Source organism: Dromiciops gliroides, chromosome 1 (genome assembly GCF_019393635.1).
Source record: "Dromiciops gliroides isolate mDroGli1 chromosome 1, mDroGli1.pri, whole genome shotgun sequence".
In the NCBI taxonomy this organism is placed as follows: Eukaryota; Metazoa; Chordata; class Mammalia; order Microbiotheria; family Microbiotheriidae; genus Dromiciops; species Dromiciops gliroides.
Genome location: NC_057861.1, coordinates 389,076,315 through 389,094,141, shown reverse-complemented (window position 1 = coordinate 389,094,141; position 17,827 = coordinate 389,076,315). Strand labels below are relative to the sequence as shown.

The 17,827-nt window shown below is 38.9% G+C and overlaps 2 protein-coding genes across 2 annotated transcripts in view; one reads left to right on the top strand and one right to left on the bottom strand.

Moving 5' to 3' along the window:
• SREK1IP1 (SREK1 interacting protein 1) overlaps positions 1-1,525 on the bottom strand; it is a 50,801-nt gene extending 49,276 nt beyond the window's left edge. Inside the window, exon 1 of the mRNA XM_043975447.1 lies at positions 1,181-1,525. Within this exon, the coding sequence (XP_043831382.1) occupies positions 1,181-1,193 (13 nt within the window). The 5' untranslated portion in view covers positions 1,194-1,525. The remainder of the gene's footprint in view (positions 1-1,180) is intronic.
• A 152-nt stretch (positions 1,526-1,677) lies between these two features.
• CWC27 (CWC27 spliceosome associated cyclophilin) overlaps positions 1,678-17,827 on the top strand; it is a 285,573-nt gene continuing 269,423 nt past the window's right edge. Inside the window, exons 1-2 of the mRNA XM_043975446.1 lie at positions 1,678-1,912; positions 11,674-11,770. Coding sequence (XP_043831381.1) covers positions 1,871-1,912; positions 11,674-11,770 — 139 coding nt within the window. The 5' untranslated portion in view covers positions 1,678-1,870. The remainder of the gene's footprint in view (positions 1,913-11,673; positions 11,771-17,827) is intronic.

Here is a 17,827-nt window from a genome sequence, read left to right as displayed (position 1 = left end):
CTATTCACTGTACTACCCTGCCTCTGGAGTCTAATCTTTAAATTTAAATTAAAAAAAAAAAAGCATTGCTTTAAAAAGCTTTAAAAATATCATTTTCCTCCCCCATCTCACATATCCTCTCCTAGACAAGCATTTGTGCATAAATACACACAACGTACACACATATATACACACCACTTGCATGCATAAATGTATACAACACACATACAAGCACACACATACCACATATGCACACTGTCCATACTCATACATGTAACTTCACACACACACACACACACACCACATACTCACTTAAACATTCACACACCAGTATATGTACACCACACAAACATATACTCAGGCATATATACACACCCCCAAAATATAGACACATGCAAACATATACACAACATGCATGATACACAATCAGATACACAATAAATTTATACACACATATATATGTACATTGCATGACCACACATGAATATGTACTTACACACCCATGCACAACGTGCAACCACACACAGTGCACATGTGCCCAGATATCACATGCATGTATGCACACTACACATGCATACACACGTGTACAACCACACATACACATAAATGTACACCACACAAACATATTCATAAACACTACAAACATAGATAATTATGTGTGTTCTGTGTTGTGTCCGACTGTTAGTGACCCCGCGGACCATACTGTCCATGGAGTTTTCTTGGCAAAGATACTAGAGTGATTTGCCATTTCCTTCTCTAGTGGATTGAGACAGAGACTTGCCCAGGGTCACACAGTTAGTGTCTGGGGCCTCACCTGAATTCAGGTCTTCCTGTCTGGAGGCCGGGTGCTCTATCCACGGATCTACCTAGCTGCCTCCACCTACATGTATATCCACCACATATACACGCTCACACTCACACATGCATACTAAATGCATGCCTACACAACACACACTACATGCAAACAAGTATAAACACAACATATACATGCTCACTCACACGCACAACGCATACACAATCACAATCACATATACATTCGTAAAGACACACACACACACACACACACACACACTCACACTCACACTCTCCTCAGTCCAGGTGGCAGAGCTCCCCCGTCACCTCTCCCGGGGCCGGCTCGGACTCGGCTCCCCAGTGCTCCTGGCCTGCGCCTTTACCCTCCCGCCAGCCCAGAGGTGATCACCTGGCAGGGCCATGGTCCGGGCAGGGGCAGCCTCCGGACCGCAGCTCCCGTTGCCGCCGCCAACGCCACCTTGGCTCCCCGGACACCGCTTCCGGTTGCTCTCGCCCGGCAGTCAGTCCGCTTTCAGCTTCTCCTCTCCCGCCACCGCCTCTTAGGGACGGGAGTCCCAAGGAAGACAACAGAACGCGGAAGTTTTAGTCACAGTTCCCGGACGGAGGTAGAAGACGGAGCACTAGTCGTCCAAACCATTTCTGACATATCCTGGGGGGATAGGGGAGAAAAGGACTTGGTAGTCGCTAGTTAAAGAGTAATTTAAAACAAAAGAAAGTTTCTTGAGAGGCTCGATAATTAAATGAGTATTGCCTTCCAGCGGATGATTAGAGGACCGTCTTCGCTCTCTGCTGGAGCATTTCTGTAGGAGAAGGTAAAGGACTCCCCCCCCCCCTCCGTAGGAAGCGGTGTTCGGGGCCGCGTTCAGTATGGCGGCCGCCTTGGTCCGTTAGTTCCTGGTTAGGCTGTTGGAGGGAGAGGATCCGCAGGTAGTGCTGTAGCCGGAGCCGCCTCTAGCAGCTGACGGGCTGAGCCCACTGGGCTTTCCCTTTGCTGGGAGGCGCAGACGGTTAGACTGAGCGTTCTTGAGTCTTTTAAGGACCGGGAAAGGGAATCTCCCTCCCCTGACAGCTGCTCAGCATGAGCAACATTTACATCCAGGAGCCGCCCACAAACGGCAAGGTGAGAGCGCGTGGGGGCGGGCGTGGGAAGGGGGCTCCCCCAAAGCTTCCCTTGAGTGGGCGGTAGGAGCGGCGTGCAGTGCTGAGCTGGTCGGCTGGGGCTTCGTGCTGGGGAAATTGGCTTCGAATTCCGGCTCTGTCATTTACTAGCTGTGCAACTTTGGACGAGTCCCTTAACTTCTGCGGGCCTCAGTTTCCTCATCTGTAAAATAACGAAGTTGGACTAGATGATTTCTAAGGACCTTTTCTGATCCAAGTGCTTTAATCTCGTGGTCGGAAGGGCCACAGAATCCATGTCCCGTACTTTAGGGGAGAATTGCAATAATCAAACTCAACCTGGACGAGGTCCTCAGTTTTTAAAAACACACAGAGAGGGAGCAATATACTTTCTCGTCACTCCTTCCTTCTCTCGATTTGCAGCCCCTTTCTGGGCCTCACAACTCCTGAAGCAGGGAGTTCTTAACCCATTTTTGTGACCTGTACCCCATTCACAGTCTGGTGAAGCCTGTGGACCCTTTCTCAGAAGGGTTTTGAATAATAGGTTAGTGAAAATAAGGATGTAATTTTTTTTCCCATGCAAGTTTACAGGGCCACTTCCCCCATCCCCCACTCCCCCCAGAAATCTGTCTATGCCTTCTAGGTAAAGAATCTTTGCATGAGAGGAAGCCCTATCAAGTGTTTATTAACTGCCTACTATGATCCAGGCGCTGGACATATGAGTAGAAACCTTTGATACTACCTAGTCCAACCCTCACCTGTCGAAAAGGGGACAGAATGAAGCCTTGCTTTAGAACACATGTCTAGTAAATGGTTAATCAGTCAATAAACATTTATTAAACACTTACTGCAACATTTATTAAATACCTTCCACAATTACTGGGCTAAACACTGGAGATTCAAAAAGAGGCAGCAGATAGTTCCTGCTCTGAAGGAACTCAAATCTAATTGGGGAGACAGCAAACAAATATGTACAAACAAGCTATATACAAGATAAATAGGAAATAATTAAGAGAGGGTTTGAGTACTAGAATTAAGATGGGTTGTGAAAGACTTTCAATGAAAGATAGGATCTTAGTTGGGACTTAAAGGAAACCAGGGAAATTAATAGACAGAGTTGAGGAAGGAGAGCATTCTGGGCATGGGAGCAGTCAGAGAAAGTGTCCTGAGCTGAGAGGTGAAGTATCTTGTTCCTGGAGGCCAGTGTCAGGGGATTTGCAGAGGATGAGTACCTTTCAGGGAGTAAGGTGTAAAAAGATTGTAAAGGTAGGAGGGGTCTAGATAATGAAGGGCCAAACAGAGGATTTTGTATTTGTTTCTGGAAGTGATAGGGAGTTATGGGAATTTTATTTAAAAAATCAGTCAGTCAGTAAACATTTATTAATCACCTACTGTGTGCCAGTACTTTGCTAAGCACTGGATACTAAAGAGGTAAAAGACAGTTCCAGACCTCAAGGAGCTTATAATTTACAGGGGAGACAACATACAAATATATTCAAAGTAAGCTACATACAAGATAAATGGGAAGTAATCAAAGAAGGCAGTTATATTGAGTAGAGTGACATGGTCCAACCTGCATTTTAGGAAAATCATTTTGGTGGTTGAATGGAGAATGTATTGGAATGGAGAGAAACTTGACGTAGACAGACCCACCAGCAGGCTATTACAGTAGTCCAGGTATGAGGTGATGAGGGCCTGCACTAGAGTACTGCCAGTGTCAAAGGAGAGGAGGTATATTTGAGAAATGTTGCAAAAGTGAAATCAGCAGACCCTTGGCAAAAGACTGGAAAGAGGTGGCAAGAGGGAATAAAAGTGAGGAGTCCAAGATAATTCCTAGGTTTTAAGCCTGAGAATGGGAAGATGGCTTTGCCCTCTGTAGTCACATGGAAGTAGGAAGAGAGGAGGGTTTCAGAGAAAAGATAACAAATTCCATTTTGGATATATTGAGTTTAAGATGTCTACTGGATATCCAGTTTAGGATGTCTAAAAGGTAGCTGGAGATGTGAGATTGTTGATCAGGAGAGAGATTGGAGCAGGATGGGTAAATTTGAGAATCATCAACATAAGGATGGTGATTAAATTCATGGGACCTGATGAGATCACCAAATGAAGTAGTATAGAGGGAGAACAGGGCCCTAGGCAGACCCCTGAGGGATACCAGTGATTGGAAGGCATGATGTGGAGGAAGATCCAGCTAAGGAAACAGAGGAGTGATCAGATAGGTAGGAGGAGAACCAGGAGAGAGTGATGTCCTAGAGAGACGAGAGTATCAAGGAGAAGAAGGTGGTCCACAGAGTCAGAGGCTACCAAGAGGTCAAGGAGAATGTGATTTGAGAAAATTTTGCCATTGGATTTGATCATTGGTAACTTTGGAGAGAGCAGTTTTGGTGGAATAATAAGGTCAGAAGTCAGATTATAAAAGGTTAAGAAGAGAGTGATAGGAGAAAAAGTAAACCGTGTACAAGGCCTTTTCAAGGAATTTGGTTCCAAAGGGCAAAAGAGATATAGGACGAGAGTGGGGAATGGAAGGGTCAAGTGATGTGTATTTGAAGTTGGGGAAGACATGAGTATCATTTACATCCCATAGGGAAGGAATTATTAAATAGGGAGAGACTGAAAATAATCGAGAGTAAGGATGAGAATATTGCCTTTTGGGGGAGGAGCTGGGATAGAATGGATTACTTGAGCAGGTAGAGGGTTATCCTTGGGAAGGAGTAAGGCACCTCATCATAGGAGATGGGTGAAAGGAGATAGAGGCAGGAAGCATATGAGTGATGTGAGAGGAGGAAGAGGGGAGAAGGGGGAGCTCATGATAAATGGCCTAAATTTTTCTTTTACATATTAGGCAGGGTTCTCAGCTGAGGAAGGATGAAAATTTGGAAGGGTTGATTGGAGAGTGAGTTAACAAGACAGGTAAAGGATTACCTAGCAGTAGTAAAGGTTGAGGTTTCTAGCTGAGAGCCTGTTTGGGATTGTGTTGCATAAATTTGTAGTGGATCTGGTCAGAATGAGATTTTCTTCATCATTCAGTAGCCCATGTATATGTGTGTGTAGTTGTGAAGGAGGTGGATGATGGCAGTGATCCAAGGGTGAGACTTGGCAGGGTACAATCAGTGATATGCTAAGAGTGGTAGAGAGTTGAGTGAAGAGGATGGTGTAGAGTTGAATTAGCTCACAAAAGGGTCAAGATGGGGGAAAGAATATGGTAGCTAGTGCAGGGGAGATGACCTGGGAGGGAATCATGATGTAGACAAAGAGTAGGGTTTGGTAAGTGCAGGCAGAGCCAATAGTCAGATAAGGGGATTTTGGAATTCTTGAACATGAGGAGATGTTACATTTGTGGGTCATGACAAGATCAAGGGTATGACCATCTTTGTGTATGGCTGAGGAAGGGTGAAGGAACAGAAGTAGCTTACAGTAAAAAAAAAAAACTGAGCAACATTTGTGTTAGAGAGATGACTTGGACTTGGTAGAAAATGGAAAGATGAGGCATAAAATGAGAGGGATTATAATAGATTGTACCCTTTTCCATATTTATTCTGTAGTAATCCTTCCAATGTAAAAAGCACAAATGTTTTACATAGTATCCTAAAATATCTATGTTTTAGGAGTTTTAATTTTTCCTTTTGTGTAATGAAGTATAGAAAGTTAACACTTTAAGGCATGTTGTTTTATGATCTATATGATTGGGATCTGAGTTTCTGAAATGGATTTTACTTATTGAATTTGGAATGGCATGTGAAGAGAGGTTGCTCTGTGATAGAAGCAGAGGGAAGGACTTAAAATGTCAGTGAAGAGCATGGAGTCCTTTTAGTCCTGCTTTTAGTCAGCTGTGTGGGCAAAGGCCCCAGAGAAGGAGCACCCAAGTTTTTTTTTTATGTTTGAAAATAATCACTAGCATTTATAAACTACTTTAAGGCTTGCAAAACATTTTACATATGTTATTTCTTTTTTTAAAGTATTTTATTATTTTCCAGTTACATATAAGGATAGTTTTCAACATTTGTTTTCATAGGATTTTTAGTTCCAAATTTTTCTCTCACCCTTCCTTCCCTCCCTCCTCCCCAAGATGGAAAGCAGTCTGATATAGGTTATATATGTACAATCATCAAGGGAAAAACTTCAAAAAAGAAGGAAAAAAAAAACAGTCCAAAAGTAGAAACAGTATGGTTCAATCTGCATTCATTACCCACAGTTCTTTTTTCTGGAGGTTGAGAACATTTTCTATCATGAGTTCTTTGAAACTGTTTTCTATCGTTGCTCTGCTGAGAAGAGTCAAGTCCATCACCATTGTTCATCACACATAGTTGCTGTTACTGTGTACAATGTTCTCCTGGTTCTGCTCTTATCAGTCACATCAGTTTATATAAGTCCTTCCAGGATTCTCTGAACTCCTCCTACTCATTGTTTCTTACAGCACAATAGTATTCCATTGCATTCATATACCACAACTTGTTTAGCCATTCCCCTACTGATGGGCATTCCCTCAATTTCCAATCCTTTGTTACCACAAAGAGAGCTGATATAAAGATTTGTGTACATGTGGGTCCTTTCCCCTCTTCTATGATCTCTTTGGGCTATAGACCTAGAAGTGATACCACTGGGTCAAAGGGTATGAAAAGGCCCATAGCACTCTGGGCATAATTCCAAATTGCTCTCTGGAATGGTTGGATAAGTTCACAGAGGAGCACCCAGTCTTGAAGAGAACACAGGAATATTGTGACTTGTGGAAGGAGTCAGGTTTCTGTTTATCCGTGAAGATGAAAAGAAGCACTAGAGCGGGGTGACAATGATTTCCAGAGGACAGAAGAGGAAGGAGAGTAGAGAGGTAGAGCTATATGGTGATGAGAGTGAGGAATGATAGCAGAGGAAGGTTTTATTGTTATTATTTTATTTACTATAGTAGAAAGCTATTTGAATCATATGTAAGGGGAGGAAAAGATAAGAATTTGCTGGGTGAGGGATAGTGAGTAGATACCAAGAAATTTCACTTAAGACTGTGTCAATGTTCAAATCTATTTGTCATATTCATTTAGTTTATAAATAATTTAATAGCTTATTAAAATTTTAAATGATTTCATCAAGACTTTTCAAACTGTTTGGACAATAGGATCCTCTTTAGTCTAACCTAGAACTGACAACTTAGACAGGAACATCTCCTTTTTGTAGCAGATGTAAAGGAGAAGGTGAAAATGTAATTTTTCATATAACAGTTTGTGATTTGATAAAATGATGTTCCTATAAATCTGTATAGTTTCTTTTTTTTTTTTTTTTTAGTGAGGCAATTGGGGTTAAGTGACTTGCCCAGGGTCACACAGCTAGTAAGTGTTAAGTGTCCGAGGCTGCATTTGAACTCAGGTACTCTTGACTCCAGGGCCGGTGCTCCATCCACTGCGCCACCTAGCTGCCCCAAATCTGTATAGTTTCAATAACCAAGTAAACGTCAGTTCACTTTCGTGCAGACAAGTCATTCTTCAGCTGACTTTCCTTTAGAATGCAAGTATATCTTCTGGCTTGCACTTACATATTGAGATTAATATATTTTTAAAGGAATGTATCTTTTCATTTTTGATTCAAGTATTTCAGATATCTTATTTCAGAAAGGAATAAAAATGTGAACTTATAACAGAAGTGAGAAATACATATTTACATATAATAAGAATATATTAGATATGTGCATTTTATGTAGAAAAATCTCACTTAACAACTCTACTTCATACATAGAAGTTGGTAAAATTTCCAGATTTTCTGATTTAAAAAAAATTTTTTTGGTATTATTACTATTTTGTATTTGTTGCTATTATCATCATCATCATTTTTAAAAGAACTAACTTAATATATTATTCTGTGGTTTAGGCTCTGAAACCACTACTACTAAAAATAGTAGCAGGTAGCATTTATATAATACTTTAAAGTTTGCAGAGTGCTTTTCATATATTAACTTCTGACAGTTTGATCCTTACAACATCCTAGTGAAGTTATTATTATCCCTGTTTTACAGATGAGGAAACTGACAGAGAGACAGAGAGAGAGAGAGAGAGAGAGAGAGAGAGAGAGAGAGAGAGAGAGAGAGAGAGAGAGTGTGTGTGACTTGCCCAAGGTCACAGAGAGGCAAAAGTCAAACCCGGGCCTTTTATGTTGTACCACCTTGCTGCCTAATCAGAAGTATACATAGTTTCCAATGTAAATACTAATTTTATTGTTTCAGAATATTTTTATTTGGAATGGCATATGTTGATGGAAGTAGTAAATTACTACCATATGAAAGGTAGACAAAAGATGCTGCAAAACAAAGACGATGGGTAGATGAGAAATCTTTTTTTAGTGGAACTAATCAAAACCAGGTGATATATAAAGCACTAGGAACGGAGTCTGTTAAAATTCATCTTTGATCAATTTTACTTGTAAATAAGAAGATACATTTTCATTTGTTCTATGAAATGTATGATTCATGTGAATGAATGAAAATACCACTTATTACATGCTTACTATGTTATGGTAAGCACAGGAGATAGAAATTCAAGCAAATTTGCCCTCCTTTCAAGGAGCTTATATTCTAATATGGTGACCAGAGTAAAATGTCAATGGATTGGCACATCCTGGAGATGATGAATGGAGTCATTCGGGCAATTGACACTTCTTTTCCAGGAATGGTGGCGTTGACTTGATTACTGTTTTCAGAGCTAGAGTTAGAAAGGGGGAGAGGGGGAGGGGGGAAAAGTGAGGGGGTACCTGTCCTGCAGCGTGGTGTGAAGATAATTAGAAAGGAACATGGTGGGCCTTGGATTAGGCAGGATAAAATGAATGTTTGCCAGTGTCCTCAAGTGAAAGGAAGGAAGGAAAGGAGGGAGAGAGGGGGAAGGGGGGATAGAAGGATGGAAGGAAGAAAGGAAGGAAGGAAAGAAAGAAGGAAGGAAAACAGAGAGGGAGGAAAGGAACATGGGGAGGAGAGGGAAACAAGCATTTATTAAGTGCCTGCTATGTATCCTACACTGTGCTAAGCACTTTACAAATAGTATCTCATTTGATCCTTGTAATAACCCGGGGAGGTAGGTACTCTTATTATCCTCATTTTGCAAATGGGGAAACTGAATTAAGCAAACAGAGGTTAAGGGTATTGCTCAGGATCACATAGCTAGTAAATACCTGAAGTTGGATTTGAACTTGGGTCTTCTTGACTCTAGATCCAGCACTGTATCCAAGCTGCCTCAAGGTGAGGCTTGAATTCTAGTTTGGAGGTGGAGGATGGCAGCTTTAAGGTAGCCTGGAGGATGTTTCACAGATTTACTTGAGTTAACATATATAAAGCATTTTATAAACCGTAAAGTGCTATATAAGTTGCTATATAAATATAAATAAGTTGTGAATTCTTTTGAGAATGTTTTTTTGAAAGGAAACCTCTCCTGATTCTCCAACTCTCAGTGGTTATCTGGTTTCTACTATGTATGTAGTCTCATATGTACCTACTTACTTGCATATTGTATCCCTCATAAGATTGTAAATTCCTTGAGGACCAGTGTTTTCTTTGTATCCTGAGCCTTAGCCCAGTGCCTGGCACTTAGTAAATGCATGTTTATTAAGTTGAAGCACTTAGGTGGTGGAATGGATAAAGCCTTGGACATGGAGTCAGGATGACTTGAGTTCAAATCTAGCCCCAGAAACTTACTAGCTTATGTGATCCTAGGCAAGTCATTTAACTGTTCTGTGCCTCAGTTTTTTCATCTATAAAATGGGGATAATAATAACTACCTCCAAGGTTTGTTGTGAGTATAAAAATGAGAGTATTTGAAAAGTGCTTTGTAAACCTCAAAGCACTGTGTACATGCTAGTTATGATCAAATTATCTCTTCTTGGACTCTTTTTTTACCTTCTAACTCTGTCTGACCTTAAGCAAGTCCCTTTATTTCATATCTTGGATCTTATTTTCATTGTAAAATTAGTGCTTTGGGCTAGATCATTTCCAAGGTTCTTTCTAAGTCTAAATCTTCGATTTGATTACACCAACCTTAGAAGTTGAGTAAATCAAAGATACTCTCTACTGCTTATATTCACTTTTTTTTTTTGTCCGGGGCAATGGGGTTTAAGTGACTTGCCCAGGGTCACACAGCTAGTAAGTGTCAAGTGTCTGAGGCTGGATTTGAACTCAGGTCTTCCTGAATCCAAGGCCGGTGCTTTATCCACTGCACCACATAGCTGCCCCTACATTCACTTTTAATTTTCTTCAAGCTGACTCCCTCTCCAGTTTACTGAGATTGTTCACTTGAAAATTATCAGAGTTGCCTTTTTTTGGTCAAATTCTTCAAGTTTTCATCCCTCTCAAACTCTATTCAAGTAATAGTTCAAGAAACTGATGTGTGAGCTTGTTGTATATAGCATTATGTAAAATAGTAAAAATAATTTTATAGTATGAAATTTAGAAGATAATAAAATTTCACTTATTTGGACTAAGAAGGCCAGCTTGAAATAGTGAAACAATCTGAATTATAGAACATTTTAAAAGAAGTTTTTATTGTTGTTATTTTGTTTTGTTTTTTGGTGGGACAGTGAGGGTTAAGTGACTTGCCCAGGGTCACACAGCTAGTACATGTAAAGTGTCTGAGGCTGGATTTGAACTCAGGTCCTCCTGAATCCAGGGTCGGTGCTTTATCCACTGAACCACTTTATCCATTAGCTGCCCATAAGAAGCTCATTTAAAATTTTATGTTCTAAAGCTCTTAGAGGACTAATTTTAATATATAAAATTATTTGGAATTAAAAAAGCAATTTTTACCTGTACAAGGAAAATTGTAAGATACTGGGAAACAATTTGTTCTTTTATAAAGGTTTTTCCCCAGACATTTTTCTTTAAACTGTTGATCTTCTGAACTTATAAAGAGAGTAGGATGCCATTGAATAGGGAATCAAAAAGCTGAGTTCTAATTACTAGCAATATGATTCCAATCAAGTCAATCTCTCTGTGCCTAAATTTCCTTAAACTAGGTATAGCAGAATTCTGGACTTGGAGTCAGGAGGATTTGAATTCATATATTGTCTCTGACACTTACTAGCTGTGTGACCTTAAGCAGATTATTAAATCTCTCTCAGCCTCAGTTTCCTCATCTGTAAAATATGGATAATAATAGTATCTACCTTCTAGTGTTATTGGGAAGGCCAAATGAGATAACATATAAAAAGTGCTTTACAAACCTTAAAGCATTGTAAAAATGTTAGCTATTATTTGCAAAATATATCAGATAATATCTTGGAGGGTTATTGTGAGAAAACCACTTAAAGATAAAAATTATAGAGTGCTAAAAAAGGTAAGAGAATACTAATTCTTTTTCTATATAAGTAATGAGTTGTACCTTTGTGCTAGCATAAATTCTGAATCAGTAGAGTCCAAATTAATGAGTTTTTCCAGTAACATAAATAGGTATATTAACTTTTTAATCAATCCAGAAGTTATTTCTGAGAACTATCTTGTATACATTAATGTGCAATAAGCGATAATTGAGTATTTCTTTCATTGACTATAACAGCAAAAGCCAAACTTTCTAATTTTTATTATAAAACTGGGAAAAGGCATATAAGCTCATTGAGAGCCACAGATTGTACTATTTTATGTTTGTATCCTGCTGGATGGTGCCTTGTACATGGTAGGTTTTTGTTAAATGAATGAATGATTGAATGAATAAATGGATGTATTGGCCAACGTGATTGTAAAACTAAATTATATTCATGCTTTTATTTAGTCATAATTTAACCAATTTACTTAATTTTTTCTAGGTTTTATTGAAAACAACAGCTGGTGATATTGACATAGAACTATGGTCAAAAGAGGCTCCCAAAGCATGTCGAAATTTCATTCAACTTTGTATGGAAGGTAATAGTTATACTTAAGATTTTTCTATGGGAAAAACTAATAGCTATAATAGCTATATATTAACTTGGAAAGCAGTTACCTGTTTTTATGTCTTACTCCCTTGCTAAACTGTAAGATGTTTGATAGCAGGGACTATGTCTTAGCTAAACTTACTGTTTCCCAGAGCCTAGTTCAATATTTTGCACACAGTAGGATGCTTAATAAATGTTTCTTGAATCTCAGTTGGTATTCTTTTGTAGAGAATTTTGTGTTCTTGTAAAAGAACTCTCTTCCCAGGCAGTCTCCAATTTAAGATTAAGTTCATTTCCCCAAGTTTATTTGTATAAAAGCAATTGCTAGGCATTCAGAAGACTTTATTTTTAGAAACATTATAAATTGTTATTATGTTTCCAGGCATACCTACAAAAAAACTATTCGTGCTATTATTTGTACATACATATATACATACATACACACATACATACACACATGCATACACACATACATACGTGATCCATAGTATTGTACTAATAGCACTTAGATATATTGTTTTAGTGGGATAGATTGGAGAGGAGAGAAACAAGAGACAGAGAACAATTAGGAGGCTTTTTCAATAATCCAGGCAAGATGTGATAAGGGCCTGAATTATGGTTATGGCTCTAATGTGAAGAAAATGGGACAGTTGTGAGGGATGTTGAAGAAGTACTGTTGACCAGACCTGGCAATTGATTTAGCTCTGTGTTCTGAGGAAAACAGTCAGGGATGACTCTGAGACATAAGCCTAGATGACCAGAAGGATGAGTGTGTCCTCCACAGAAATAGGCAAGTATGGAGGAATAGCACAGGGATACAGAGGAAGTTAATGAGTTTTGTTTGGAACATGTTGAGTTGCAATTTTTCATAGGCTCATGGTGTTGTAGGACTGAAGCTCATGAGAGAGGGTAGAGATTCCAAAGTGATAGTCTGAAAAAAATTATTATGTCTCTTCCCTGATTGAGAAACATCTGTGGCTTCCTATTGCCTCTAGGATAAAATAGAAACTAACTCCTCTGCTTGGCATTGAAAGGCCTTCCCAGGCTTATTTCACCTTATCTTCCTCACCCATTCTGGCTTCCAGCTGAACTGGTTTCCTTGCTGCTTCTCACACTCTGCCTTCTCACTCTCATCTCTGTGCCTTTGACATGCTTTTCCATATATGTGTAATGCAGTCTTTCCTCACACTTTCCTCCCAGAAATCCTCAGATCAGCTCAGGAACTGCATTCTATAGGAAGCCTTTCTTATGTCAGGAAAAAATTCCTAACAATGAGAACTGTCCAGAAGTGAAATGGACTGCTTTTAGAGGTGAGGTGATAGGTTCCTCCTTGAAGATCTTCAAATAGAGGGTGGGTGACCATATATCAGGGATGTTATTATATATAATGAAGTTTCCATTGTGCATGGTTTGGATTAGATGATTGCTGAAGTTTCTTCCAACTTTCCAGTTCTGTGATTTTGTGATGCCCCTGGTTGTTGGTGGATTCTTCCACCTCAAATTATCTTGTGTTCTATCCCCCTAATAGAATATTTACTTCCTGAGGGCAGGGACTATTTTTTGTTTTGTCTTTTTACTCCCAATACCTAGAATGGTACTAGACACATAATAAATGCTACATAAATACTTGCTGAGTTCAGTGTTGAATGGAGACCTAGAATGCCTTCCATCTCACCTCTTCAGACCTGTACAATTCCTATCTATCTTTTTTAGACTTACTTACTTCTTCATAAGGACATCATTCTCTGACCTTCCCACTCAGACCTCACATCAAATAGATCCAATTTCTTCATCTTTAAATGAGGGTACTGTGAAATTTCATGTTTGGGGAGTTCTAAGTCAGGGGAGAAAAGCTATTACTATACACATATATATTATATGAATATTCTTTAAAACCTAGAAAGTTTCCTAATATAAATTTTATTTCAAAAGCAATGGACATGAAAATGGTGAAAAATATTGTACAAAGGAATACTAACAAAATCTAATGAAGGCATCAAAACCCACAAAGCCAATGTAGCCAGAATTAGAAGGAAAACAGGAAATGGGGGAAAAGTTTTTTATAGCAAGTTTCTCTGCTTAAGGTCTCATTTCTCAAATATATAGAGAACTGAGTCAAATTTATAAAATAAGAGCCATTCCTCAATTGATCTGAACAAAGGATCTGAACAGTAGTTTTCAGAAGAAATCAAAGCTATTAGTAGCCATATGAAAAAATGTTCTAAATTACTAATAATAAGAGAAATGCAAATTAAACAGCTCTGAGGTACCATGTCACACCTATCAGATTGGATAACATGACAGAAAAAGAAAGTAATAAATGATGGAAGGGATATAGAAAAATAGATACACTAATACACTGTTGGTGGAGTTGTGACCTGGTTCAACCATTCTGGAGAACAATTTGGAACTATGTCCAAAGGACTATAAAACTGCATACTCTGTGTATCTTTTGTTCTATTTCTGTCTTTCATTTTGGTAAATTATGTAAAAAGGCAAAGCAAACAAGGAAGCAATTGTAAGTCTGAATACCAACCCCTGGCAGCATGGTGCAGTGGAAATAGTTCTGGCTTTGGAATAAGAGAACCTGAATCTGCTTTTTATGTGACCCCAGTTTCCTTACATGCAAAGTGAAGAGGTTGTATCTGCTTTTTGCTAAGGTCCCTCGTAGCTCCTAATCTATGATCTATGGCCTTATTTTTAGAATGTTTTCAGTAAAATTTGTACTAGCCATAAATGCATGGTTTAACATATATTTTCAATAACTTTGAGAAAGTATGTAAGAAGTCCTGTTCAGAAATTCAATTTCATCAGTATAAGGAATTCCCACAGTACAAATTCCCTACACTGATGAATATTCTCACGTCAAGTATAACTTATAGACTTAGAGAATCACCTTGGGCACTGAGATGTTCGTTGATTTTTTTCCATGCTTGCTTAGCTAGTATTTGTCAAAGGCCACAGCTTCAATGCATATCTCCCAAATTTAGTCATTAATCCACTGTGCCATACAACACACCTAATAGAAGTATGGTGTGTTCTATATGATCTAATAAAAAATGAAAACTCAGAGAAATTGTGTCAAATAATACAACTTTAGACATTTGTAATTATTATTTGACTTCTCTTTGAATTCAGCATACATTTAGTAAGTACCTACTGTGTTCAAGACAATCATGAGGGCAGCTAGGTAGCACAGTGGATAAAGCACCAGCCCTGGATTCAGGAGGATCTGAGTTCGAATGTGACCTCAGACACTTTACACTTACTAGCTGGGTGACCCTGGGCGAGTCACTTAACCCTTATTGCCCCACAAAAAAACCAAAACAAAACAACATCAACAATAACAACAACAACAACAAAAAGGACACTCTTCTAGGTGCTGAGAAAACAGACACACACAGGCCAGCCAATCCTTGCTTTCAGAGGATACCTACTCTCTTGAGGGCATGGGGTGGGGAATGTAAGCTCTTCCTACTAAGAATAGACTTAGAAAAAAGACAACCATTTTATTTAAAAGGCACAAATAACTTGTGTAGAGGAAAAGAGAAGGGTTTAGGCATAAAGAAGGTTATAGAATGGGACAGTATAATAGATAATAAAAATATAAATGATATAAATTATAAGCCACTGAAACAGGTTACTCTGGACTTAATAGAATATCAGTATAAGTGTCATTGCCCAAAGGAATTTTTTAAGGACCATCCCTTAACCCCAAATCACTCTGGGCATTGCCTCAAGAAAACTGAGAGGGGGTAGCTAGGTGGTGCAGTGGATAGAGCACCAGCCCTGGAGTCAGGAGGACCTGAGTTCAAATCTGAGCTCAGACACTTAATACTTACTAGCTATGTGACCCTGGGCAAGTCATTTAACTCCAACTGCCTCACCAAACAAAAGAAAACTGAGACCTAGGAAAGACTTTGGCTTAAAAAGGCCAACCAAGATCTCCCACTACATGGGGGCATCTCCAGTCCTCCTGATATATATCTTTCACTGGACCCAGATGACTCTGGAGGAGAGAGTGAGGCTGGTGACTTTGCACAGCCATCCCTCACTTAAATCCAATTCACTGCAAGTCATGACATCACCTCATGATGTCATAGTCCTCTGAGAAGGAAGGACAAACAACAAAGATAAATGTACATAATAACTTTGTGAAAACAAACCATTTTGAAAGACTTTGGAACTCTTATGAATGCAGTGACCAACCCTGATTCCCATGCTTCCCTCCTGCTTACAGGTAGGTGATGGCCTAAAAATGCACAATGTGACATACATTTTTGGACACGGTCAGTGGAGGAACTTGGTTTTTTTTGACTACGCATTTTTGTTACAAGGATTTTTTTTTCTTACTTTTTGATGGAGAGAGATAAAAAGGAAGGGAAATGCTTGTTAATTTAAAATTTTAAAATAAAGTTAAATGTGGATTTATAGAATTTCAATTAGTAACTGTTTATAATTGAGGTAAAACTGACAGGGATAGGCTATTTGGTTGCTTGGTCAGGGTCTTATTGACTAGGAATACTTTTATGTGGTCACCTCTGCTCCATTATCTGGTTATCTACTTTGTAGGTTTAAGAAATTTATTTTATGATCAGTTTACTTAAGGGTCACCAGGGGATTGATTCACCTTACCCGAAACTTAAAAATAATTATAATGTGGTTGTACCTACATAAAATTGAAGAGTAGTATGTAGGACGGATTCATGGATAATTGAAAGATATAAAGGCTAGAAATGGGATACATTATTGTAGTGATTAAGAAATGAGGTAATTAAAAAGGAACAAAGGCCTGAAGCAGAGTTTTTTCCAGTGGAGATGGAAAGGAGGGGACAGATCAATGAGGTAAAAACGTGACATAGCAAGTAATTGGTTATGAGACTCAGGAAGCTTAAATGACTTGCCTTAGTTCACAGAGGTAGTAAATTGCAGAGCCTGGATTGTCATTTAGGTTATTATTGGAGCAGTAGAAACAGAAAGTAGATCGAAGAGTTTCAAAAGGAAGCAGTTGAATAGGAAATGGAAGTACATGTAGATCCATCACTGAATGATGGTGATATTTTGGATGGTATCTGGAGAGGGTAACCTTTTTATTTTTATTTTTTAAAGTATTTTATTATTTTCCAGTTACATATAAGAATAGTTTTCAACATTTGTTTTCATAGGATTTTTAGTACCAAATATCTCTCCTACCTTCCCTTCTCTCCCCCCTCCCCACGACAGAAAGCAATCTGATATAGGTTATATATGTGCAATCACATTAAACATATTTCTACATTGGTCATTTTGTGAAAGAAGGGAAAAACCTCAAAAAATAAGGAAAAAAACCCCAGCCCCAAAGTAGAAACAGTATGGTTCAATCTGCATTCATAATCCACAGTTCTTTTTTCTGGATGTTGAGAACACTCTCTATCATGAGTTCTTTGAAAGTGTCTTGGATCGTTGCACTGCTGAGAGGAGCCAAGTCTATCAACATTGTTCATCACACAATGTTGCTGTGACTGTGTACAATGTTCTCCTGGTTCTGCTCCTCTCAGTCAGCATCAGTTCATGTAAGTCCTTCCAGGTCTCTCTGAACTCCTTTTGCTCATCATTTCTTACAGCACAATAGTATTCTATTACATTCATATACCACAACATGTTTAGCCATTCCTCTATTGATGGGCATTCTCTTGATTCCCAATGCTTTGCCACCACAAAGAGAGCTGCTATAAATATTTTTGTACATGTGGGTCCTTTTCCCTTTTCTATGGTCTCTTTGGGATACAGACCTAGCAGTGGTACCACTGGGTCAAAGGGTATGCACAGCTTTATTGCCCTTTGGGCATAGGTCCAAATTGCTCTCCAGAATGGTTGGATCAGTTCACAGCTCCACCAATCATTAGTGTTCCAATTTCTCCACAGCTTCTCCAACATTTATTATTTTCCTTTTTTGTCATATTAGCCAATCTGATAGGTGTGAAGTGTTACCTCAGAGTTGTTGTAATTTGCATTTCTCTAATCAATAGTGATTTAGAACATTTTTTCATATGGCTATATATAGCTT